Below are 27110 nucleotides of genomic sequence, written 5' to 3'. Positions count from 1 at the left end.
CCGTCTATCTGCGTCCTTTCCGATGAGAAGTGACAGCTCCCTTCCTGTTTTTGTTTCAGGTGACGTCATGTGGGAGCTTTTTAAAGGAACAGATGATAAATATGATGAACATGTTCCATCGTACTGCTTTTAGATCACATCATAATGCCAACATAAGAGTAAAGAGAACATGTAGTGAAGCTCTGTCAGCTGTCTGTATCTCAAATAGGAAAAATACACAAAAATCTAATTCATGTCCACCGTTATTCTACTGGTTTTTACTTTGGTTTGTTTTTCATTGAAATAAAGAAAAACAAGAAACATGAAAACATTAACCTCTGCCATCTCGCAGTCAAGCAACATTCGAACAAAGTTCAGCTCAACTCCAACGTTGAAAGCGGAGGTGCTATGGATTTTAAACATCGCTACTAAACCCAACTCATACCAAATAATAATAAACTTTATTGCAGACACAGGTCCATAAAACACAACATACAGTAAAAAAAATAATATAAAAAAGAGATTCAATAAGAATATAAAAAAACAAAGCAACTAGAACATTGTCAAACTTTTCCAAGCTATTTTCATGGACTCAAACATAGCCAAAACGTTCAGCTGTGGAAAAGACGGCCTACATCATGCGATTTGGTCTTGCTGAGTTCATCAAGAAAGAGCTCCTCTCTAAAGTGACTGGGCTGATCGTGCTCCTCTCTAAAGTGACTGGGCTGATCGTGCTCATCCTTGATGAAAGCCTTAACAAAAGAAAGCAGTTGGATCTGCACATTCATTTCAGGAATGGCGAGTAGGTACACTCCAGGTACCTGGGATCCCAGTTCATGGGGCATGCCACAGCACAGGATTTACTGAAACAAGTGAAAGTAAGTAAATGTCTTATCAATTAACAAGTATGCATATTGCTACATTTAAAAATAATAAAAGTGATATATAATGGTATCTACTCAGCACCATTCTAGCTGTACTGTTTAGAGAAAATAGAATGTATGTGTGTTTGTGATTATTTATTTATTTATTGATTGATTGATTGATTGATTGATTGATTAATGTATTTATTCATCTATTATCCCCCCCCCCCAAGGATCAACTGGACATCAGCAAGCTGGTCTCAATCTCAGTGGATGGGCCTAATGTGAATTTGAAGTTTTTTTAAAATAACTTTTCCAGCTGGATCATGCTGAACACTGGGGGGGGGGGGGGGTGCTCAGTGTGTGTCTGTGGGGAGCTGTGGGCTACACACATTGCACAACGCCTTCAGAACGGGCTTCTTCATGTAGCAGGTGGACAAGCTGTTGAAAGCAATGCACACACTCTTCCTGAATGTTCCAGCGAGGACGGAAGATTACGTCACTGTCACAAAATCCACAGTGCTCCATCTGTCATTCTGTGGCCATCGGTGGCTGGAGAACCTGCTCGTCTTAGAGAGAGCTCTGATGGTCTAGCCATCACTTCTGCTGTACATGGATGCTGTGAAAAGAAGTGCTGCCAAACCCTGGAACAGCATCCTTCTATACATGGAAGCGGCCCAGAAGGATCCACTAATCTTAACAAAGCTGCAATTTTTCATGACTGTTGCCAGGACCAGACAGATGAACCAATGATGCCTTTCCCTGGCAAAGACTTGGCAAACATTAAGAAAAATACAGAAAATCACCTTCACCTTTAAGTCCCATGCTACCAGCAGTGGTAATATCTGAGGTACCATGGTAGCACCAATTCACTCAGGTGCTATACTATGTCTAATATGACCATTTTAATGCTATGCACATACACACACCCAGAGTTTGGGGGTTCTCCCATAATTTTAAGTTTTGCATGACAGTTTAAAAAATACACCACTCAGATTTAATCTAGTTGGCACATATAAAGTCTGAAACAGAGGCAGACTGCTGGAGCTTTAGCTTCCTGGGAGTGTTATTCAATGCTGGATGAAGGTCATAGATAGGAAATAGTGTATGTATGTGTGTGTGTGTGTGTCAGGTGAGGTCACTGCAGGGAGTACAGCATCTGAGTGACTGCCAAGGAAATAGCAGTGGCTAGACCTGACGTTACCCCACTCAGCCACGTCTCATAACTCACCGCTGAGGTATTATTGTAACTGTTCGCGTTCTGCATCAATCTAAAGCCGCTGATTTCATTTCCTTGGACTCCTTGGACGTTTTGTGAGAGAACTCCGCTTGACCTTTGAGTTTTCCCTTTCATGCCCTTTCATTTTGTTTCTGTCTTTGCCTCTTTTTTTCGCTCTCCTCCTCTCTCTTTTTCTCACACACATCATCAGTTATTCGTTCCATTAATCAGAAAATGATTGATCGTGTCCACAAACTGTTACTCTGGAATCAAAAAGGCTACACAGGCCGAATTAGAAAAACATAAAAATAATAACAGGAACGTTAACTGCTGCCCGAACTGAATCTTCTTTCATGCGTGCCAGGAAAGTTAATTTTCACATAATTTGAAAATGAGGGAAAGTAAGGGAATTAAAATAACTCTGAATATATTGACTGCTCCCTGAATGTTGATGCACATTTGTCTTTTTCTTCTTCTACAGCCCCATAAACAATATTTAGACAGCGAGGGATCATTCTCTAAGTGTGTCGTAATACTCGGCCTGTTGTTGTGTGTGTTGAAAGTGACACTGGTATGTTAGCGGTAATGATCATGACCTTCCTGACTGTGACATAAGAAAAACTCCGAAGGGGGGAATAGCTGTCAACTTTACACACATAGACACTTTCCAAATGAGACACACATTAAAAACAGAGTGTTTGAGAGTGATGCAGAGGCAACTAAAACATTACCTCACCTGTTCTGTTAAACCAGGAACACATCCCGCTGTCACTCTGACTGCTTTTAAGATATATAATGTGCGAGTGTGTTTAAACCATGTTTTCATTATCGAAATGATGACTTGATTTCTGAAATGCTATTATAGTGTATATCCAGTGTGGGAAAATAAAATGTACTTATGCAGAATGCTGTATTTTGAAGGCATGCGATGGCCACAGACACACAGGGTAATATCCACCCAACACAGGTTCATTTCATTTGCAGGCAACCACACCAAACACCAAACAGGTTAAACAGTTGACACAGTATGTTTTATTTGGGATTAATTAATTTACTTTGAGCGCCACATTGTGAGGTGAAGTGTCTTTCTTTGTCTTTGAGTTACTGTGGTTGTTGGGGGAGGACTCTTTCTGATTGAGCAAAAGGCAGGACTAAGGGCCGAGGACTCTTGAGGGCCTGATTTACTAAGATCCCAAATAAAGAGTATTAAATTGAGTGTGCAGTGCAACAGATTGTATGTTTGGTTAGCGTGTGTTTTGCGGATGATCTACTAAGAATAACTGTAATTGACAACAGGTGCAGACAGCAGTATTTAAATGAGGGTTAGGATGAGCAGAAAGCTGCAAGCACAAAATGAAATTTGATCCCATGGCATTAGAGGTTCTAGAGGAAGAGGTTAACAAACATTGAATTACAGAAAAAGATATATCCAAAAATAACCCCAAAAATATTCAGATGGGTGGACAAAACCTGTTCCGTCTCCTCGTCTCCACAGTAGCAGCTGGTTAATACCTTCCCTTTTAACGTATTTATAGACGCAGTTACCATCAGCAAAACTACCTTCAGGTTTGGTAAATCACAATATGTGTGCTAAATCAACATATTTACATTTTCTCCTCCCTGTATTTTGCGCACTGGGGTAAAAACGCCCCATATTACATATTCATCATGGCAAACTACTAAATGGACAGCGCATACTATCTTGCACATTTAAAAAAACACAAGCCCCGTAAGTAGATCAGCTTGCACAATTTTATGGGTGATGTCAAGTTTACATACGTTTTATTACCTTTAGTAAATCAGGTCCTAAGAACGATAACTATTGTCATAAGAATTTACCCTTAATAAAGGAGACTGGATTCGAAATAACAGGATTTAGGTTGAATTTATTTAGCTTGTACAAGCGGAGCGTTTCACAAATGCAACAACAGCAGTTAGAGAAGAAAAGGCTCCTCATGGAGCGTGATCAGAAAGGTTTTATTCTACATGATCCCAGCCCCCCTCTCACAACTGGCAGACACGGGTATCACGTAACAGTTTCTCAGTTCCCTAGTTCCCGTAATCAGTAGTCAGGCAAAAATCCCCGTCTCTTGACCTTTTTGCACCTTCTCCTTTTTGCTACAGTCATTTCAGTTTTTAGGTAAAACAAAAAGTTCCAAATGTCAAGAACAGTCATATAGAAATAGGAACACACACTGCATGTTTCAAGACATCTGAATTACATCATAATCCTAATTTTTATAACAACTATAACGACCAAGATGTGAGCATCCACACTTATGAACCCTAGCATCCTGTCTCTCAGCTGCTGGTTCCAGCTGTGTCTGCAGCCAATGAGAATAGATATTGATGAGCTGTTCCTGCTGTATGTTGTACAGAGAAAGAAAAAGCAAAGCAGAAGGGTTGACAGGCGGCTGCTGATTCAGTGTGATAATCAGAAGTATTTCAGACACTAGTTGCTGTGATGTCCAAACTGAGCCGACACACAGCACATGTTGAAGTAGAGACACACAGTATGAGCTCACATCTGAAGTTTTCATACTATGTGCAGAAGAAGTTCCAGGAAATCTTGTGAAATTGCCCCTTGCGGTACATGTACATGTACATAGATAAGATCAGAGAGAGACTGGAGGGAAATAACAGAAAGAACCAGGTAGTTTACAGTGTAGTATATAACAATGGTTATCTCTTGATGTGTTGATGAAGAAGGAAACCACCACTGACACGTCTCACTTGTATAATTTAAAATATTTTATTACAAAAGAGAAGTGTCAAAAATCCAATCTTGAGAGAGTCTCTGGTCCCAATCTGAGTCTTTCTGCCTGCTCCAGTTTTAACAAGACTATATATACAGTTTCCTATCTCTAAAAACTCCACCTTCTAAATGATTTGTCACTCAGGATAAAACAGCCTCTGTCCCTTTATCTATGGCTGGCCTTTAACCTTTAACCTAAGAAAAACGTGTGTTCGCAAGTCACAAGATGTTACAAGATGAAGACGATACAAAAAGGTCTCAACACATAAGGCAGAACAGATTCCACAGCAGGTAATGAACTGTTGGTGTTTTGGCTGTTTGGGTCAAATAAACACAAACAGTCCAGTGGTTAAACTCACACTGAGATGAAAGAGACAGGAGCTATAATAGCCTGTTTCAGACAGAGGCTGAACTGAGGGCCTGCATAAAGGACCAGTAGAAGAAAAAATTGCTTTTAACTGGAAATCATGCAAAGATATTCCAGTAGAATATAAATATAGAGCTGGAAGTGTACAGAATATGTCCTGTTTAAATAGCAGTGAAACATTCCTTATATAAGTTTTTGTATGACTGCAATACAGTTGGGGACTTTTCTTTAACCCACTGGAACAAAATGTACTGTCTCGCTAACAGAAGAAGCTTTTGTTATCAGTGCGTGTTGCCCAGGAGTGAAGTCTGAGCAGAAACAGTCCTGGCTGTATTTTAATCTCCACATGGAAAATGGCCGGAGTTCCTTTTCTTATATTCCTCCAGTATCTTTTAATGAATGGACACAACCACAGATAATCAAAATATGTCCCCATATTGTTGCAATTCTGTTGTTCGTGAGGATGGGACCAACACATAATCTTCAAATCTTTCATGCATAAATATATCACATACAGTGACTGTTGGCCCGGGGCTTTAGCAGGAAGCAGTTGAATAGCTGGACGGCTTTGAACAATCTGTGGAGGCAGCCATGCATGGCTCTGCTTACTCTGCGGCCCTGGAGTATCTGCATCCTGCTGAGCGCTGGCGGAGGAATGTTTGGGTGCCGTAACCGAAGCTTTGTAGTGTTAATCTTCAGGATGATAGCGAGAGAAGAGAAGTGACATTTTTTCTTTTTTGTCCCACTTTTAACACTTCATTCATCAATATTTTACATGTATCAACAGTGAATTAAATCTTAAGGAACGGGTTATTTGTATTGATGATCTGTGGAACAGTTTAACCTTCTTTATTCCACTTTTTTTTGCTTTACAAGCCTGTTCATTTACTGCATCTGTGCTGTGAGCCACATTTCAACCACTGTATGCAATTGTTTTCAGTGAAGACGCTCTGGTAAACCTTACTGTAAGCTACCAAATGACAGAAAGAAAGTGTTAAGCGACTACCTGATGAAGAGAGTGGAGCATCCAGCAGCTTAACCCTTGTAGGTCTGCTGAGGTCACTTTGTGTCATGATATCTGGTCAAAAACTAAATCTATATAACCCATTTAACTTTTTGGGCAATCTTTACCACTTGTATGAGGTATGTAATACAGGAAAAGACCATCAGATTGCGCTATGGTTGCTATAGATACAGGCCATGATAGTGTAAAGAAACACAAGACCAAAATCACTGCTGACATGAGAGATCTTGCTGGAGACATTTTTGAAGTTGAGTTGCATTTTTTTATCTTTTACACTCAGAGGGTTTATTGAGTCTCTAACATGTTTTAAAAAAAAGTTTTCACACGTTATAATTTTTGGAAAACGTGTGTAACCAATTGGTAGAGGTCTGTAAAACATAAAATTTAGGGTCAATAAGAAAAAGAAGAAGAAAAAAGCAAATAAATAATGTTTTAATACCATTTTCTGGGTGTGACTTACAAAGTGTTAACACCAAGATATTTTTCTCAGGAGTGAGTGAAGATTAAACCAGATCTAAAAGGAGAGTGAATATCGGACCTAAGGGGACAGTATACATGAGAAGTGCTTATTAAATGGTTGAACACCTTCGGAAACTTTTGGGCGCTTTTCCACTACACAGTTCCAGCACGACTCGACTCGGTACGGTTCCAGAACAGACCTTTTCCATTACAAAAAAGTACCTACTCAACGTGGGCGGGGTCGTCATAGCACGTGACTTTGTTTTCTACGCGACAAAAAACACATAAACAATGGAGGACATGGAGGCGATGGTGTTCTTGCTGCTGTATGAGGCTTTCTGTCTCACACAAAGCAAGAGAAGAGAAAAGAATCGCTGTAGCGCTGTTGTTGGTATTTAAAAATGCCGGGTTTGATTCTTGTGTGGGACGGCTCATGACTCTTCCAGCGACTCTCTGACCAATCAGTGGCCGGCAGTCTGTTGACGTCACATTCAGTATCGGCTCGGATCGCTTGGAACCTTGGCAGAGCAGATACTAAAAAAGTACTATCCCTGATGGAAACGCAAAAAAAACAACAAGTCGAGTCGAGCCGAGTCGAGTTGTGCTAGAACTGTGTAGTGGAAAAGCGCCATTAGTCACCTTTCAAACATCAGAATCAGGCGAAAGACATCCGATAATTTCTGTAACTTTCTGAAACATTCATGTTCATATTAAACTGATTGATCGAGCTCTTTTTGTTTGATCTTTAGACGACTATTTCTGTCAATTTTCACGTGAACAACCGAGTGAGACACTATGAACGTTTTTCAAGAGAGACAGATGTACCTCATATTTAATTGATGATCAGTTTGACCCTGATGCTCTCATGTTGACACTACATATACAAAAGTGTGTCTGTCGTGTATATTGTTGCTACAACTGTATTATATAACAATATTTTCAACATTTAACCCACTTTTACAGGATCTCACGGACAGGTTTCTAAGCAAAAAGTGAGATTATTTTAGATGCATTACACTGACAACACAGATTCATCTGTAAGCTATACATTAAGAAGCAGTGAGAGTTTTCACGTATGTGTGTTCACATGCTTGGAGGGTTATTCATAAGTGACAGCCCATAATTTAAGACCCCCACTGGGAGGTCACAGCTCTTCTGCCCAGCACACACAGGAGTCATATAACTGTCCTCCACACACAGGAAAACTCAAACAGTGGTAGTTGTCTTTACTAAACTTAAACAGTAGTAAACAACCACTGTGTGTTGAATTAAAATGTTATTAAAGGTTAGTTTATTTAAATCAAAAATCTGACAAGCTCCAGGTGAACCATTACCTTCATTTTTGCAAAGACTCTCTAATTGAATTTATTTTCCCCATTGTTATTGTTGTTATTATTAGTAGTAGTAGTAGTAGTAGTAGACTTATTGATTTTCTGTATATTGTTGATATCGTGCTGGAGATGAAGGATTGGGTCTATGATCTGTAAAATTATAAAACACTATTAAAATTGTTTTTTTGTTTTTTTAAAGGGTAATATTTCTTTAAATTACAGTTTTCAAACTGTGATATAAGTGTTCCTAATATATTTTTTAAAATATATGAAAAAATCTATAAAAATTGTTTATTTTATTTAACCTTTACCTCTAAAGACCATTCAGACCATGAAGAGGAATCCTCATTTAGTTAAGTTTAGTTTAGTTTTAGTTTAGTTTATTTGCACATAAAACATAAAATAAAGTAAAACAATAACTAACAAAAAAACGATGTGCAGAAGAGCCAATAAAACCCATCAGGGCTCGTCAGGTGGCTCTGCTATACTAAAACATACAACCTAAACATTTAAGAATAAAGCAATACAGACAAGTGCAAACAAAAGCTGAACAAAAATAAAATTGATCCAGCAAGAAGAGTATTATTCATTTCTTAAATGATTTACTATGGTGTCAAGAAACAACAACAACAATATTGGGCAAAAAAAGAGAAAGAAATAAATTAAAATAATAAATACAACTAAGCTGATAAGATTACAGTGAAATTAAAAACATTAACAATCAATTAAAACAAAGACTGAAATAAGGCCTGTATCTGTAGTGGTGAAGAATCTAATTTTTTGTTTTATCATTCTGTTTTTAATCTACTGCACTTGGTTATTTATTATACATATTGTTGTTGTTTTATTTATATTTTTTAGCCTGAGTCTGTCTGTGATTTATTTATTATAGCTTATTTTACTTATTATATCTTATTTTTAGACTTACTCGTTGTATTGTACGCTGCTGGAATCCTGTACATGTCAATAAACCTTGAAACCTAATTTAAGGCCTTTGAGCAGCTGTAGTGGTGGTAAATAATATAATTTAAGGCCTTTTGCAGATTGAGATTTTAAAACATTAAATAAAATATCGTAATTTTGGGGAAAGTTGTTAGAAATCCAAATTGTTTAATCTTAAAACAACAATAATGAAATAAACGGTGAAATCCTCGCGGGACTAAAGCGGACCGTTTGTTCGCTGCGCTGTTCCTGCCCGGACCGGATTTGGAGGAGGACAGATTCCGTTGACATTGCAGAGGAGGAGGAGAGCAGGAGGACTGTTACCAAACCTGAGCTTCATCTTCAGGGTTTGATCCAGCAGCAGCAGCAGCAGCTCGGTCACACCGGGCAGTCATGTACCGGCGGCCGCTGCAGTCCGCCGTCAGGAGCGCCATCCACGCGACCAGAGCCGCACGAGGACAGGTACTAAAACACCTGAGGCTAACGTTAGCTCAGCATGCTAACAGGGGCTTTAAGATGACAGGTAACATAGAGGAAACACACAGGTAACATAGAGGTAACATTAGGTAACATTAGGTAAGAGGGACACTGAGAGGCTGGAGGTGATCAATCGGGTCAATAAGTGACGTCATATATCGATACATTGATTATTAGTGTGTGTGAGAGTGAGCTGCTGGTGTTAATGAGATTATTAGCTGTGATCAGCTGGTGTCTGCAGCTGAACTTGAACTTGAACGTGCAGGTTAAACTAAATAAAATAGAAGTTAAAACTCTGATTTAACCCTCAACATACTGTTCATATTCTCTCCTCACAGTTTGTTCCTTATAAAAAGTGTCTCTACCTAAATGTTGAAGTACAGATGTGTTTAGGAAGCATCAATAGTCGATCTGACTGATCAATAAATGTGTAGATTGGGGTAATATGGTACCAACTAAGCTCTGGTGCATTTATCTCATTGTTAACATACAGACTGTTTTTTTAACCTAAAAATTGTAATTGTCACTAAATTAAATGACCAAATATGCACATTTCAGAAAGGTTTGGCAGATAAAGCTGCTTTGTATAAATAAAAGTATTTATAAGTCTAAAAACTAATGTCCCACATTACAAAATCTATAAATTCCTATTTAACAAGCAAACATCTCAGGGATTTCATAATGATATTAAGTGTTGATATAATGTACGGTAAACAAGTCAGAATTGCACAAAATGTCCCACTTTACCCTAAATGTGATTAAACCTTGATTCATGTCTCAGAGAGCAGAGAGATTGTATTTTAGCTTTTACACCACTAAACATCTCCTATCACACAATATCATGTCCTATTTTACCTCAGACATGAAAATATAACATAGCAATAATGATGGAAATGTCTCTTTTTGGTAATTTTGAGTCTCTTTAGTCTCTTTATCTCTACGTTACCATGGCAACTAGATGGCAGCTGTCATTCAAACTAACTGTAGGTTGATTTTAGTCATTTTTATGTCTCTTTTTGGTAGTTTTTAAGGTTTCTTTAGTCAATTTAAGTCTCTTATTAGTCATGTTTTCATCTCTTTTTGGTGGTTAAATGTTATTTTATATGTAAAGTGTAAACTGAGCAGAACTTTATGGAACTGTGGGGTTTATTGTATAACCATTAGAGCCATCAGTCTTCACTGCTACATCATAAAAAGAAATCCTCATAACTACTATCTTATTAAAACTATTAACTATTCATTTCACTAAAACACATGACAGTACATACGGAGATAATCTGACCCAGAACAGCCTCAATGGACAAACATTTGGAGCATCTATACAAAAGTAGAACAATTAAAATATTTACATTATTGTGCATTTTGGGCCACTTTAGGAAAAGTCATAAAATGTCAGAATAAAATACATTTGTGGAGTTTTTACAAGCTTCAAATGTCAAAATGGGTAAAATTCGACCTGATAAACTTCAAATGTGCTTTCAATGTAAAGTGATGGACGACAAAATCCACAGTGTGTCCACAAAATTAACATTAAACCCTCTCATACTGTTCATATTCTGACTCTAGATTAGTCTCATTCATAAATACTGATTCATAAATCATAAACAGGAAAAAGCTGCCAGACATGTAAATAATGTAATTAGACTTGAAAATAATAGACAGCAAGTTGCCACAGTAATGTCTCTGTTAGAGGTGTTTGAAAGCAGCTTTATAATGAAAGGCAAGACCAGAACAGGTGCTAGTGAAACCTCAGGAGACACATTCAGGAGACACCGAGAGGAAGATCCAGTGTAGTTTTGTAGTCATGTGATCTGATCTGAGACGTTGCTCTGCTGATATCTCTGAGTTTAAATCCTTGGCTCAGGCTGCTATAATAAAGTCTGCAGAGGCCTCAGAAGTTAAGCAGTGAATATTAATATTGAGCTGAGATCTAGTCTGGACTTCACGGAGAGCTAAAGAAGGAAGGTAAGGATCGGTGTGATGTTGGATCTGCTTGGCTGAGACAGAAGCAAACAGCATCACACTAGTTAAAGAAGGAGAAGTTAAAGCATTATTACCTGGAGGAGTCATTCTTCATCTCTGGTTGGTTGCATGATGTTGTAAGAAAGCAGGTTTGTATGAGTTTGTTTATGTTTGGGGTCAAAGGTCAGATCAGTCTGAATGAAGCTGAAGGAAACAGTGTCATCTATTCCTGATTGATAATGAGACGTATTGTTAGTTTTAGCCCTGATACATATTATATATGTTAGATAGTTTAGTATGAAATAACTTCTAATCTGTGATACAGTAGAACCATCCAGCACCGCTTTCTATAAGCTTGTTAGTTTTATCATTTCAGTTTCATCCTGTGATTAATGTTTCTTCTTCTTTCTCTTCTCTCTCTCTCGCAGGTTTCAGACCAAGAAGCCGGTTTCATCAGAGCTTTAGCAGCTTGCCAACTGGCCACAGCGTCCTCTCCCAGTTTAACACCATGTCGGACGATGCACATCTCCACACAGGTAACACACACACACACACACACACACACACACACACAAAGGTTGGAAACCACTGGTTTCATCTTTAACAATGTGTTGTATTTATAAAGCTTGTTATATTATCCATTGTGTCAAATCTGCATCTGAAAAGTAACTAAAGCTGTTAAATAAATGTAGTGGAGTAGAAAGTACAATATTTCCCTCTGAGAGGTAGAAAGTAGCATCACATGGAAATACTACAGTAAAGTACAAGTACCTCAAACTGTACTACAGTAAAGTACAAGTACCTCAAACTGTACTGCAGTAAAGTACAAGTACCTCTAACTGTACTATAGTAAAGTAGAAGTACCTCAAACTGTACTACAGTAAAGTACAAGTACCTCTAACTGTACTGCAGTAAAGTACAAGTACCTCTAACTGTACTACAGTAAAGTACAAGTACCTCAAACTGTACTGCAGTAAAGTATAATATTTCCCTCTGAGATGTGGTGTATAAAGTATAAAGTAGCATCAGTGTGAGTTGGAGGTAACCATCATGAAGACAACATGCAGCTCATAGTTCAGTATATTCATGAACTCAGCAGCTCCCAGTGAAGGTTTTGTTGTCCAGCTGTGATTTAATGAAGCTTACAGAGTTTATATCAGGAGATATTAAACCTGTTAAAGGTTCTTATGTTGCATCACCTCCAGTTTACACCGTTCATATCATCCTTCTGTCTCCTTTGTGTCATTTATTGTCCGTTGTTTCCTCTCACTCCCCTCCTCCTCCTCCTCCTCCTCCTCCTCCTCCTCTTCCTCCTCCTCCTCTTCCTCTTCCTCCTCCTCACTGTTTTCCTGTCTGTCGTCCGTCAGCTCCGCAACGTGAAGGAGACGCAGCAGCACACGGAGGAAGAAGTCGGAGCCTTCACGAAGCTCATCGAGGCCATGGGCTTCACCGGACCGCTCAAATACAACAAATGGGTGAGTGATGGACAGAAGGAGGTGTGACGACTTTTTATCCTTTTGACCTTTCAGATTGGATTAGTTTAATATTTGTGTATATATATACAGAAGTAAACAAGCTGCTGTTACTGCATTCATTGTAGTGTTGTAGCTCTGTGTGTGTGTGTGTGTGTGTGTGTGTGTGTGTGTGTGTGTGTGTGTGTGTGTGTGTGTGTGTGTGTGTGTGATTCTGTAAAAATTGGTTAAATGTTTGAAAATATATTCTTCAAATGCCAAAAAAGAAACTTTATAATCTCCAACAATCTCTCCAGTTCTGTTCTGGTATCAAAAGCTTCAACAACAAACTGACACTAACAGAAACAGGAAGTAAAAGCTGCTCGACTCCGCTCCGTGAAATCACTTCGACTTCAATAAAATCTCCATTAAATCCTCGTCGAATCATTTCTGTCGGAGCTCGGAGCGCTGGAGACGGAGCTCTGCCTGCAGATGCTCAGCTTCTCTCCGTCTAGCTTTATGATGAGTTTATGAATCTCTGCAGCTCTTCAGATTATAACGACACAAATCAGAGAGTCTGATGATTGAAGGTGATTCCTGCTGGTTTAAAGGGCGACTCCGCACAAACAGCAGCGTTCAGAAGCAGCGTTCATGTTCATGTTGACGTTTATAGAGGAGTTTGTAAAGTAGAATTTATTTTATTTGTCTATAAAATATCAGAAAATTGTGTAAAATGCCTGTTTATAATTTCTAATCAAATTATATCCAAAGATAATCTGTTGTATGACAAAGAAAAGCACGCTAATATTTGTCATTTCTCTCTTTAAAAATACCTAAAATTATTAATCTTATATACCTTTTCTGCAGTTTTGACAGGAAACATGATCAGCTGCTGATGTTACAGTTTGTCTTTAAAAGGGTCTTATATTATTAATTCAAAATAAGATGATTAATAAGGCATACATATTATTGTACTGCATGTATCAGATCCTTGGTACTTTTGGGTGATATATATCCATGCATATATAAGGAAATGTGTGTATATTTTCACTGTATTATTATATGTGCATTATATATATATATAGCCAATTATTATGATGTTTTGTGTTTGTTATTTACATACAGATCTATCTTTTCAGTCAGGACGATTCAGGAGAACTTACCTTTTTTTCGCTTTTAGTGTTCTCAGTAAAGTGAAATATTTTATCATTTTATATATATATATATATATCCAGTAGGGCTGGGCAATTAATTGAAAAATAATGGAAACCGACATTTAGAAACTCTAATCGACTTAATCTTACTCATGTCAATTAATCGTGGTGTTCACTGTTGCCATGACAGCAAAGGTTACATATCTTTAATGATCATTTTAACCCAAACCATGATCTTTACATAGTTCTGATCAAGTAAACTAGACATTAACCACAGAGTCACGCCTTAAAACATCATTATTTTACCTCCCTAAAGATCCTCATGTGTGAGGGCAGCAGTGGAAAATACAAAACTAAAAAAACTGTGAAAATACATAATTGTTCAGGAAGGGTGGAGATAACCGTTCATTAATCGTAATCGAGGTTAAAAATTCAATTTATCGTGATTTTAATTTTTGCCATAATCGCCCAGCCCTATATTCCAGTATGTCCAGTTAATGTTCAGCGTGTAAATAAAACGTCTTAATGTTTTCTTCTTCTTCTTTTTTTTTTTTGTCTTCACAGAAAATCAAGATAGCTGCTTTGCGGATGTACACGTGCTGCGTAGAGAGAATCAATTACGACGAGTTCTTTGAAAGTAAGTGAAGCAAAACCAGCAGAATAAAATAATAATAAGCATTTTATCATCTTCAACTAACGATGATGACTCTACTGTATCTGTCAGGTTCCTTAGTGTTTTTTAGTTTTGTCATCTGGTTCCAAAGTGTCTCAAATCAGCCTAAAACGTTTTTTCTCAGATATATTTCTTGATGTTAAACAGTCTTTCTTTGGTCAGTAGAAGCTCAGCAGTTCACACAGAGGTTAAATCTGCTTCATATCAAAGTGTTTTTATAGGAGTCGGTCCTCTAAACGTCAGCTGGGTGTGAACAGGTGTTTAACGCTGTGCTTTCCTTACAGAGTGCACTCTACCCGACACACTCAACTCCTGGTTCCTGGTAGCACAGCTGCACGTATGGTGAGTTTAACACACACACACACACACACACACAGAAACATTACATACACTTATATTCATTTTCTGGAGACTTACTGAACTCTAATCTTAACCACTGACCCAGAAATCAGCCTCTTCCTTAATGAGGATGCAGCTTTTGTCTCTGATTGCACATGTTGTCCCAAATTAAATGGTTTTAAATCTGAAATGTGTCCCCAAAACTATCCTATGACAGAACACACTCACACACAAATAGTGTTTTTTTCTTGCCTTTAATTTGCCGTCTCATTTTCTGTCTCACTCCAATTCTCTTCACTTTGATTTTTAAATAATTAGGATGTGTTTGGTGCGGATGCGTCAGGAGGGCAGAGAAGGAAAGTACATGTGCCGTTACATCGTCCACTCCATGTGGGAGGATGTAGAGCAGAGGAGCAAAATCATGGGGGTAAGTTCTCTCTGTGTGTGTGTGTGTGTGTGTGAAGTTACCATAGACTGTATATAAAATGGACGTAACATCCGTGACGTCACCCATTGGTTTGTGGACTGCTGCTCGGAGGCCAATAGTATCGGATCTGAGCAGCGCCATCTTGAACATTTCCGGTGCATGCTGGGATAAATAAAAACACGGATTCTACTTATATGGGCATCAGGAGGAGCATGAGGCGCCCTCCTGAACCTGTGAACCAATCAACCTGTCAATCACCACGTAGCCACGCCCTAATTCATACCCTGCTTTATCGTCACATATAAAATCAGGGAGGCCAAAATGTCCCAAATGAACATCATACTGCATTGAAGAAGGCTTTAAACTAGCGATTGAGACCATAAACACATTTTGAAAACGTTTACTGAGGTTAGAAATCAAGTGAGAAGTTGGTGAATTCTCCATTGACTTGTATAGAGACGGAAGTCCTTTTGACACCAAAACGGTCGCCCCCTGGTGGCCTTTTGATAGAATGCAGCTTTAAGTTACTTCCGCGTTGGCCTCATTTCAGAGGACCGGAACTCCCCGCCTGGGATCAAGGCTATTAAAACCACATCACAAACTTACATAATGAAGGAACATATCACCCAGTGTCGTGTTTAAACAGATCTTTGATGACATCGGAGGTTTACAGTACAGAGGAACCAGATATCAGTCACCAGGTTGTTATATGTAGTAATACCAGGCATGTTGTGCTATATGAAGCTCAGCACACAGACCCTCGTTCCCTCTCTGCAGGCTGAAAACATGGCTGCTGTTATTAGTGTGTGGAGCAGGATTAATAAAGCCAGAAGATCATGTAACAGCATGTTGTACATACATTACATGAGGCTGCACCCTGAAGCAGAGCCTGTGATGTCACACAGTGGCTCTTATACAAGGCCTGAAATCAGCAGCAGGCAGCAGCCGAATATACAGGTAATATATGTGAGAAGCTGATAGACCAACAAACAGTGTTTATCTAATGAATGGACATTTGGCTGGTGGACAAACAATGTTCATTTTGCATCAGTATCTTAAATATAGAGCCTTTACCTGATGTGTATAAAGGTCAGTGATAAATAAGGGTCGGCAAGATGATCAATTAATAAATCAGTTAAACTAGTTTTAAAAGCAGCATCAGGTTTGTTAAAATGTACATTTAGTACTTTTGTTGGTTTTATATCATTTGAAATGACATTTGCACCATTTTTTACCAAAAGTAAGACCGAATGCTCCTGAAAATGTCAAATGGTGTAACCACAAAAGAATGATAAATATTACATATTTTATCACCTACAGTGTATTTAAGTGGACTTATACAAATAAAGACTTCATTTAAAACATGTAAATGAAAAGAAACATTTTGGGAGTATTTCTACGTTTAAAATTTCAAGCATTTTGTCAATATTGACACTGGGTTACATCACGTCATTGACCCATAAACCAGTATCATGTAACTATTTACAGAGCTGCAGAAACACAATCAGCCTCAGAGTCTGTTTGTCTGATCTGTTCATGTTTCATCTTTTAATACAAAGAATACAATAGAAAAGTTTGTCATTGAACAGGTATACAATGAACTCAGCTCATTTACATTTGAGTTAAGATCACACAGACAGGAGCTCAATATACAATAACATATAAACAGCTCTCAGCACCTGTTTATACACCCCGATGCTGCTTGTATTGCACATAATGAAAAATAAGTAATAATATTGCACATCATAGTACAGGATAGTCTGAGGCCTTAGCTGCAGTGTTTTTCACTTTTAGAAGCATTTCATCCCCAAAGAAATCTAACCTCAGCTGATCATTGAAACGTCCTTAAAGGTTTCACATGGAGTGAAAACATGAAACAAACCTTTCTGGGATTTAAATGTTTTTGTTCTTATGAACACAACAGCATTATTATTATTAATGTTTCTTTCTTCTATAAAGCCGACTGACCTATGACTATGAGAGAAGTTATTCTCCGTCTCCTCCCAGTCACAGTCCAGTCAGCACACCTGCATGAGTCTCATGTTTTACCTGAAAGACTCGTCTTTTATTTATTTATTTAAGATTAATTTGGCAGCAACACTTAGTTCCCACCACAGTGTAAGTGTGTCAAAGTTTATATCTGTAGTCCTCAGGCAGGTAAACAACTTAACCAAGCACTGATAAAAGAAGAAGAGAACAGAAGAGGTGACATAAACAGAAACTGTATATTTAGTTATACCATAGACTGTATGTAAAATGGACATAACAACCGTGACGTCACCCATTGGTTTGTGGACTGCTGCTCGGAGGCCAATAGTATCGGATCTGAGCAGCGCCATCTTGAACATTTCAGGTGCATGCTGGGAAAAATAAAAACACGGATTCTACTTATATGGGCATCAGGAGGAGCATGAGGGGCCCTCCTGAACCTGTGAACCAATCAACCTGTCAATCACGACGTAGCCACGCCCTAATGCATACCCTGCTTTATCGTCACATATAAAATCAGGGAGGCCAAAATGTCCCAAATGAACATCATACTGCATTGAAGAAGGCTTTAAACTAGCGATTGAGACCATAAACACATTTTGAAAACGTTTACTGAGGTTAGAAATCAAGTGAGAAGTTGGTGAATTCTCCATTGACTTGTATAGAGACGGAAGTCCTTTTGACACCAAAACGGTCGCCCCCCTGGTGGCCTTTTTATAGAATGCAGTTTTAAGTTACTTCCGCGTTGGCCTCATTTCAGAGGACCGGAACTCCCCGCCTGGTCTGAACTGGGCTTCACAGAAGTAGAAGGATATGTTGAAATGTGTGACTTACATTAGTAAGTACAGAGTGTGACTGCAGCAGTAAAAGAGTCCAGCTTGGTTTTTTATTCTCAGTTTTCTCTCGTGTTGCACTGTGACAATAAATATAAAAACTTCCACACTGTTAACGACTAAATGTCACTCAGCTAAATCAATATTCACTCATTCATATTCAACAGTGCATTAAGTTTTTATCCGTGGCGTTGCGTGCTACAGAGGATGCAGGTCGTGTTTATTTAAAAGTTTTACATCTGCATAATTGTGCCAACAGTTCTGAACCAGAAAGAGCAGCCGGAGTCCCCGGAGAGTCGGCTCGGGGCTTCGGGGCGCCGGCCGCCACAGAGTCGTTGCTCTATTCTTTCTCAGTGGAGCAGCTCCAGGAAGTGTCGCTCATTGACATCACAGACTTAAATCTTTGGCTCCCAGAAAGAGTTTCTCATACGCTCAAATTATACCAGAATTAACTCCCACAGGTCAGAGGGCAGAGAGCTACTGGAGGGTTCGTTTTTTAACATGCTGGGTCTTATAGACGGATGGATAGATGGATAGATGGATGGATGGATGGATGGATAGATAGATAGATAGATAGATAGATAGATAGATAGATAGATAGATAGATAGATAGATAGATAGATAGATAGATAGATAGATAGATAGATAGATAGATAGATAGATAGATAGAAGGATAGATAGGTAGGTAGGTAGATGGATGGATGGATATACAAGAGTGTACTTGTGCTATACTTTAACCTTCATGTCGTCCTGCCGGGTCAAATTGACCCCGTCTATTTGACTGTTCCTTCCTTCCGTCTGTCCTCCCTCCTACTCTATTTCTTTCCTTCCTCCTCCTTTCCTCCATCCTTCCTTCTTTCCTCCCTCCCTCCTACCTTCCTTGCTTCCTTCTTTCCTCCGTCCTTCCTCCTTTCCTTCCTTCTTCCTTTCTTCCTTCCTCCCTTCCTTCCTTCCTCCCTCCCTCCTTTCCTTCCTTCTTCCTCCTTTCCTTCCTTGCTTCCTTCTTTCCTCCGTCCTTCCTTCCTTCCTCCTTTCCTTCCTTCTTCCTTCCTCCCTCCCTTCCTTCCTCCCTCCCTCCTTTCCTTCCTTCTTCCTCCCTTCCGTTCTCCTTTACTTCCTTCTTCCTCCCTTCCTTCCTCCTTTCCTTCCTTCCTCCCTCCTTTCCTTCTTTCCTTCCTTCCTCCCTCCCTTACTTCCTTCCTTCCTTCCTTCTTTCCTCCCTCCCTCTTACCTTCCTTGCTTCCTTCTTTCCTCCGTCCTTCCTTCCTTCCTCCTTTCCTTCCTTCTTTCCTCCCTCCCTCTTACCTTCCTTGCTTCCTTATTTCCTCCGTCCTGCCTTCCTTCCTCCTTTCCTTCCTTCTTCCTTCCTCCCTTCCTTCCTCCCTCCCTCCTTTCCTTCCTTCTTCCTCCCTTCCTTTCTCCTTTCCTTCCTTCTTCCTCCCTTCCTTCCTCCTTTCCTTCCTTCCTCCTTCTTCCTCCTTCTTCCTCCTTTCCTTCCTTCCTCCCTCCCTTCCTTCCTTCCTCCCTCCTTCCTTCTTTCCTCCCTCCCTCTTACCTTCCTTGCTTCCTTCTTTCCTCCGTCCTTCCTTCCTTCCTCCTTTCCTTCCTTCTTTCCTCCCTCCCTCTTACCTTCCTTGCTTCCTTCTTTCCTCCTTTCCTTCCTTCTTCCTTCCTCCCTTCCTTCCTTCCTTCCTTCCTTCCTCCCTCCCTCCTTTCCTTCCTTCTTCCTCCCTTCCTTCCTCCTTTCCTTCCTTCCTCCTTCTTCCTCCTTTCCTTCCTTCCTCCCTCCTTTCCTTCTTCCCTCCCTCCCTTCCTTCCTTCCTCCCTCCCTCCCTCCTTTCCTTCCTTCTTCCTCCCTTCCTTCCTCCTTTCCTTCCTCCCTCCCTCCCTCCCTTCCTTCCTTCCTTCCTCCCTCCCTCCCTTCCTTCCCTTCTTCCCTCCCTCCCTTCCTTCCTTCCTTCCTCCCTCCCTCCTTTCCTTCCTTCTTCATCCCTTCCTCCTTTCCTTCCTCCCTCCCTCCTTCCCTTCCTCCCTCCCTCCCTCCCTTCCTCCCTCCCTCCCTCCCTTCCTTCCTTGACTCGAGGACAACAGGAGGGTTAAGTATACTTCAATAAACTAACATGTGGACTAGAAGTATAAACCTAGTACACTAGTAGTATATAGATGAGTGGACTTGTTGTTTACTTTTATAAACTTAAAAATGTTCCAATTTAGTCCGAAGAGATATTAAATTAGTAAACTTTCTAATACACTACAAGTACATGTTCCGTAATATACTTGTTATACTTATACTTACACTCAAGCATACTTAATAAAATGAACTTCAAGTATACTACTTCTTGCTAAAGGATGATATGACACAACGCTTCTTTGGATACACACACACTGAAGTTTCTTCCTAGTGTAACTAACATCTACCCATAAAAAACAGATTTGTGTTCAGCTCAACACTAAAAAAAAAAAAAAGATCACATGTAAATGATCCGTGATGTTAACGGTGAGCGAGGTTCTGAACCGGAGCCGAGGTTCAGCTTCATGGTGTGAGCTGCTTTAAGTTTTTATACCCGTTGTTTTGCGTCATGTGACAGAAAGAGGTCAGAGATGAGAAATTACACTGTGTGTGTGTGTGTGTGTGTGTGTGTGTGTGTGTGTGTGTGTGTGTGTGTGTGTGTGTGTGTGTGTGTGTGTGTGATGGGCGGAGCACGAGGGGGAAAAAAGTGTGTGTGCTAAGGGGGGGGGGGGGGGGTGTTGGGGGGGTGCTGCAGGTGTTTTCACAGCTGCATATATGAACTTTTGTCAGCGTGTGTACATACTCGCTGACGTACGTCCTTAATGTGTCGACACACACTCGTACACACGTGACTGAGGATTTTAAAAAATCATCAGTTTCACCCAAAACTCAAATTTATAGTCTAAAAACTAACAAATCAAAACATTTCTTTATTAGATTAAATGTAAAAACTTTAATCTGAGACTAATTCTGACACTAGATGGATAGATGGATAGAAATAAGATGGATGGATGAATAGAGATAGATAGAAACTTTATTCATCCCTTTAGGTAAATTAAATACAATTAAATAAATAAGTAAAAGAGAAAAGCCAAAAAACAAAATGTAATAATAACCTCTTAACTCCTTGAGGGCATAAAGACAGAAGAATGTCTTTACTGAGCAAACTGACTGAAAACACACATCCTGCCTCACGCTTCTCATCTTATTCTGAAAGCTGAACCATGAAGATCATGTTTTTACTACTTTTACTGTGTGTGTGTGTGTGTCTGTGTGTGTGTCTGTGTGTCTCTGTCTCTCTGTGTGTGTGTGTGTGTTCCTCTGTCTGTGTGTGTGTGTGTGTGTTCCTCTGTCTGTGTGTGTGTGTGTGTCTCTGTGTGTGTGTCTCTGTGTGTGTGTCTCTGTGTGTGTGTCTCTGTGTGTGTCTCTGTGTGTGTGTCTCTGTGTGTGTGTGTGTGTGTGTGTGTGTGTGTGTGTGTAATACCCTTGATGAAGCTCTACATCAGCAGTATTTTTACAGGCCGGTGATTGGAGCCGCTCTCAGGTTTCATGCTAATTGTAGTAAAGAGCAGTGAAAACATGGCTCAGGTTCTCCGTGTTGAGACTTAACAACGACGCTGCTGTCACTCGTCTCACTGCGAGCTTCATCCTGATGGTTACACCATATTTATTAAAGTCACTTCCAATGCTCGTCTCAGGTGTCACTATGAACAGTAAAGATGTTTTCCTCTCTGTAATCATTCCTCCTGTTCATACTGACTATTAAAACCTTCAAATGTGCTTCAATGTAAAGTGATGGAGGACAAAATCCACAGTGTTTCCACACAGTCATTATAAAGTAGATGATCAGCTTCTATTGAGCTTCATCAGTGTGAGTTAGTCATATCAAATGATATCTGACACATTTACAGTGTTTTTAGCATCAGATTCCCTCTTAGTGTTTCCTGTTGAGCTGTGGTGGAAGTATAGTAACAAAAAGACTTTATACTAAAAACACTGGAACGTTGAAACATAGAAGATGAAGATTTGACTCATTCAGACGACTGAAGCTTCATATTAGCTTCAGATCAACTTTTAAATCCATGTTTCCACAGAAGGAGGACTGTGGGTTTAGTCCTCCATCACTTCCATTGTAAACATTATGAAGGGATCTTCTAATGGTCAGTATGAACGATAGACTGTATATTAGAAATGGACGTAACATCCGTGACGTCACCCATTGGTTTGTGGACTGCTGCTCGGAGGCCAATAGTATCGGATCTGAGCAGCGCCATCTTGAACATTTCCGGTGCATGCTGGGTAAAATAAAAACAGGGATTCTACTTATATGGGCATCAGGAGGAGCATGAGGCGCCCTCCTGAACCTGTGAACCAATCAACCTGTCAATCACGACGTAGCCACGCCCTAATGCATACCCTGCTTTATCGTCACATATAAAATCAGGGAGGCCAAAATGTCCCAAATGAACATCATACTGCATTGAAGAAGGCTTTAAACTAGCGATTGAGACCATAAACACATTTTGAAAACGTTTACTGAGGTTAGAAATCAAGTGAGAAGTTGGTGAATTCTCCATTGACTTGTATAGAGACGGAAGTCCTTTTGACACCAAAACGGTCGCCCCCTGGTGGCCTTTTGATAGAATGCAGTTTTAAGTTACTTCCTCGTTGGCCTCATTTCAGAGGACCAGAACTCCCCGCCTGGTATGAACAGGAGGGATCATTACAGCAAGATAAACACACTAAATGATCATTTGGGCTGCTGATTGACGTTGAGTGTGTCATCAGATTGTAACTATGACAACAACACCTGGACTGATGTGTGTTTTTTCTGTGTTGCAGATCGATGCCACGCATAGAAAGGAAGGAATGAAAGCCATGACGGAGACTTTCTATGCTGCTATATTTGGATACGATGAGGTGAGAAACAGTTTGACTCGCTTTACTGAACTAATAACAGAAATAATAATAAATATTAAGGAATCTCACTTTTAAACAGTTCAAACATCTGTCAGTAAATGTGAGTTTGTTGGTTGTTTTAAGAGCTTCCAGATGTTATCTTCACACTGCAGTCAGACACCACAAACTGTTAATAATGTGTGTGTGTGTGTGTGTGTGTGTGTGTGTGTGTGTGTGTGTGTGTGTGTGTGTGTGTGTGTGTGTGTGTGTGTGTGTGTGTGTGTGTGTGTGTGTGTGTGTGTGTGTGTGTGTGTGTGTGTGTGTGTGTGTGTGTGTGTGTGTGTAGGGGATCCTGGCTGATGACACTGTGCTGGCAGCAGCTCTTTGGAGAAACCTGTTCAACTATCAGTGTGATGACCCCAAACAGCTGGAGGACATGGTGGAGTACGTTCGCAAGCAGGTGCGTTTGTTTTCGTCTGGACTCGCATATCGATACATGTGATATATGTTTCCTCTTTTATAAGAACTTGTCTTCAGAAACGTTCTTCTTCTGCTTCTTTGTCGTCGTTCTCTCTGCTGCAGATCAGGGCTGGTTTATTTTCACTGTCAAATAGTGAAATCTGAACAAGAGAAGAAGATAAAAGATTTAAACTGTAGATAAAAACAAACCTCAAATCACAACTTAAGTTTATAATTTAGACAAGGGCAGAAAAACAAAACAATATAGATCTTTTTGAAGAAGAAAGATCGACTCACATCAACATGTTGTGTAGATGTAAAGTCCCGAAGTGCATTTACCAAATTTTAAGGTGCTTTTACTTTATTTCAGTATTTCCACCTTCTGCTACCTTGTAGTTCTACTCCTCTATGAACTTTTTAGTTTACTACATTTATTTGAAAGATAGTTTATTTAACATATTCTTCACATCCATCAGCTCACATGCCTGAGTAACACATAATGCTATAAACGTAAAATAAAGGAAATATTAAAAGTGTAATGTTAAAGCTGTTTTACCCGTTTCCAGTTCACCCACCTGCTGACCTCCTCACCTCCTCCTCTCTCTGCTCGCTGTGTATTTTCTTTCCCTCCGTGAGACTAAAAACACTCTGAAACACCTGCAGGCCTCCATCTGCTGCCGGGGGACAGTTTCACAACATGTGTACTTTGTGCTCAAGTTATTCGGAAGAAATTTACAATGAAAAACAAATATAGAAAATCAACCTTATCCTTTTAAAGGAAAGCTTCACAGTTTTTTCCAGAGTGTCTTAAAGCAGCAGTCAGGTGGTTTCCTCTCTGTAATCATTCCTCCTGTTCATACTGACTATTAAAAGATCTCCTTAAATGTGCTTTCAATGGAAATGGTGGAGGAATAAATCCACAGTGTGTCCACACAGTCATTTTACCTTTATGTTTACCTGTGTCATCCTCCCGGGTCAAATTGACCCCGTCTGTTTTGACTGTTCCTTCTTTCCTCCCTTCCTTCCGTTTGTCCTTCCTCCCTTCCTTCCTTTCCTTCTTACCTTCCTCCCTCCATTCCTTCCTCCCTCCCTCCTTTCCTTCCTTCTTCCTTCCTTCCATCTTTCCTCCCTTCCTTCTTTCCATTCCTCCCTTCCTCCTTTTCTTCCTTCCTTCTTTCCTTTCCTTCCTTCCTTCTTTCCTTTGCTCCCTTCTTCCCTTCCTCCTTCCTTCCATCTTTCCTTCCTTCCTTCCTTCCTTCCTTCCTTCCTTTCTTCCATCTTTCCTTCCTTCCTTGACTCGAGGACAACAGGAATGTTAAAGTAGATGATCAGCTTCTATTGAGCTTCATCAGTGTGAGTTAGTCATATCAAGTGATATCTGACACATTTACAGTCTTTTTAGCATCAGATTCCCTCTTAGTGTTTCCCTGCTGAGCTGTGGTGGAAGTATAGTAACAAAAAGACTTTGCTACTAAAAACACTGTAACGTTGAAACATAGAAGATGAAGATTTGACTCATTCAGACGACTGAAGCTTCATATTAGCTTCAGATCAACTTTTAAACATGTTTACACAGAAGGAGGACTGTGGATTTAGTCTAGTTGATTGTAACTGATTATTATATGATTGTTCATTGTGTGTAAATTAAATAACTCCTGTATTGAGGTGTGTGTGTGTGTGTGTGTATTTCGGGGGTCTGACTGTCCCTCTTGTCTCTACAGATGCAGTACATCGACGCTCTGGACGGAGAGGACCTGATGCTGACAGGCGAGGTGAAGTGGCGCCCTCTGGTGGAGGAGAACGCACAGAGCATCCTGAAGGTGGCCACACCCACATACAACGACACCGGACTGTGAGACGAAGACAACCAACGTCCTCTTCTTTCTGTCCTTCTCTATCACCTCTTTATTTCCTTTTTTTTTCTCCTTCTCAGTCCCCTCCTCCTCCTCCTCCCTCCTTTTTTCTCCTTCTTATAATCATGTACTCAGATGGAGCACATTTCTCTCCTCCTCCCTACGTATAAAGTGGGATTTTAAATGCTGTCTTTATATCTCTTTTCTCCTCTTGTTCTCCCTCCTCCTCTCCCAGATGATTTGTCCACCGTCTGTTTCTGAGGAGACAGTTTAGTCAGGATAGAGGTTCAGGATTATTTTTGCAGCCTGATTTTCACACATAAAACCCAACAAACCAGTTTAAAGACTGGAGACGCCATTTATCGTCATCCTGTCGGGTTTGAGAGCCTCCACCGCTTCCTCTCCGCAAACCGCCGAGCGTAAAAAAACACAGAAGAAGAGAAAGAACAAGACGCTCTGTATTTATATTTTTCTTGTTTTCTTTTTCAGTGAACGCCGCTCTGTATTTATATTGTATAACTCCATGTCTACACTCTTCTCCTGCAGAGGGGTTCAGCTCAGACTTCTGTCACCGCTCCTTCACTGTGCGTTTAAATAAAGTTTCAGTCTGAAGAGGTGACGTGAAAATGTAATAAAGGTGTTTCAGGAAACGAATGTGAGCTTTCAGAGGTTTGTAGTTGGACTCCTCTGCTGCTGAATATCTACAGTCTGTTTTAAAATCCCACGACGCTCTCAGACCCGCACAGGAAGCTGGACGACGTCACTGTATTAAAAACAATGAGATTTGTTTTTTGTTTTTAAAAAGTGAATTAATAAAATGTTCTCTGGATGTAAAAAACCAACAACTCTGAGCTTCATTTTGTTCTGGTTCTACTTTTGTGAAAAAATAAAGGAAATCTTCACACCTGAGTCGTGGCAGGTTTCAGAAAATGAAAAAACTCCCGCACACTGTCTCGCTCACTTATGTTTGTTTTAATAAGAAACTGCAACGTTTCAGTCTCTCAGACCTTTAATACATACAATAGAATAAAATAGTCTTTATTGTTATTTTACATGTATAACGAAATTGAAAGCAATCCTTACGGTGCCATGAGTAAAAAAAGAAAGATTACACGATTATAAAAGAATAAAATAAATAAGTAATTGGTACTAAAACTAAAAAGAAGATGAAAACACACACAACACATTTCACTCTCTGCCATCAGTATTACACAATTCCCCTAAATATTACACACTAGCTGTTGCAGTTAAAACAGGATCAGCTTTTTGGAGCATTTAGAGCAGTTATTGCTCTGGGATAAAAACAATTTTTTAACCTGCTTGTCTGAGTTTTTACTTTCCTGTAACAGCCTGATGGCAGCAGTTCAAACAGAGTGTGACCCGGGTGGGAGGGGTCTGTGAGGATGCTGTGGGCCTTATTGAGACATCAGCTGTAGAGATCTTCCAGGGAGGAGAGAGGACAGCTGATGATCTTCTGTGTGGTGGTGACGACCCTCCGGAGCGCTTTCCTCTCTGCTACTGTGCAGCTAGCAAACCACACACAGATACAGACGGTCAGAACACTCTCTATGGAGCAGCGCTAGAAGGACACAAGCAGTTCCTGAGTGAGATGGTTCTTCCTAAGGATCCTCAGGAAGTAGAGTCT

At 39.8% G+C, this 27110-nt stretch overlaps 1 protein-coding gene across 1 annotated transcript; it reads left to right on the top strand.

Moving 5' to 3' along the window:
- The first annotated feature begins 9222 nt into the window (after positions 1 to 9222).
- Positions 9223 to 26311, top strand: LOC133977358 (ubiquinol-cytochrome-c reductase complex assembly factor 1). Its single transcript, XM_062415493.1, has 9 exons — positions 9223 to 9401; positions 11807 to 11914; positions 12746 to 12853; positions 14548 to 14620; positions 14941 to 14998; positions 15314 to 15422; positions 23097 to 23174; positions 23500 to 23613; positions 25334 to 26311. The coding sequence occupies exons 1-9, from the start codon at positions 9333 to 9335 to the stop codon at positions 25466 to 25468; spliced, it is 852 nt and encodes a 283-aa protein (XP_062271477.1). The 5' UTR covers positions 9223 to 9332; the 3' UTR covers positions 25469 to 26311.
- The last annotated feature ends 799 nt before the right edge of the window (positions 26312 to 27110 follow it).

This window comes from Scomber scombrus, chromosome 3, assembly GCF_963691925.1.
Source record: "Scomber scombrus chromosome 3, fScoSco1.1, whole genome shotgun sequence".
In the NCBI taxonomy this organism is placed as follows: domain Eukaryota; kingdom Metazoa; phylum Chordata; class Actinopteri; order Scombriformes; family Scombridae; genus Scomber; species Scomber scombrus.
This window is presented reverse-complemented; position numbering and strand designations above follow the sequence as displayed.

Excerpts from the sequence above, each read along its gene's own strand:
- LOC133977358 (XM_062415493.1), top strand. The coding sequence starts at position 9,333 with ATGTACCGGCGGCCGCTGCAGTCCGCCGTCAGGAGCGCCATCCACGCG. Across the intron at positions 11,915-12,745 it reads CGATGCACATCTCCACACAG|CTCCGCAACGTGAAGGAGAC; the intron begins GTAACACACACA and ends GTCGTCCGTCAG. Across the intron at positions 14,621-14,940 it reads TTACGACGAGTTCTTTGAAA|AGTGCACTCTACCCGACACA; the intron begins GTAAGTGAAGCA and ends CTTTCCTTACAG.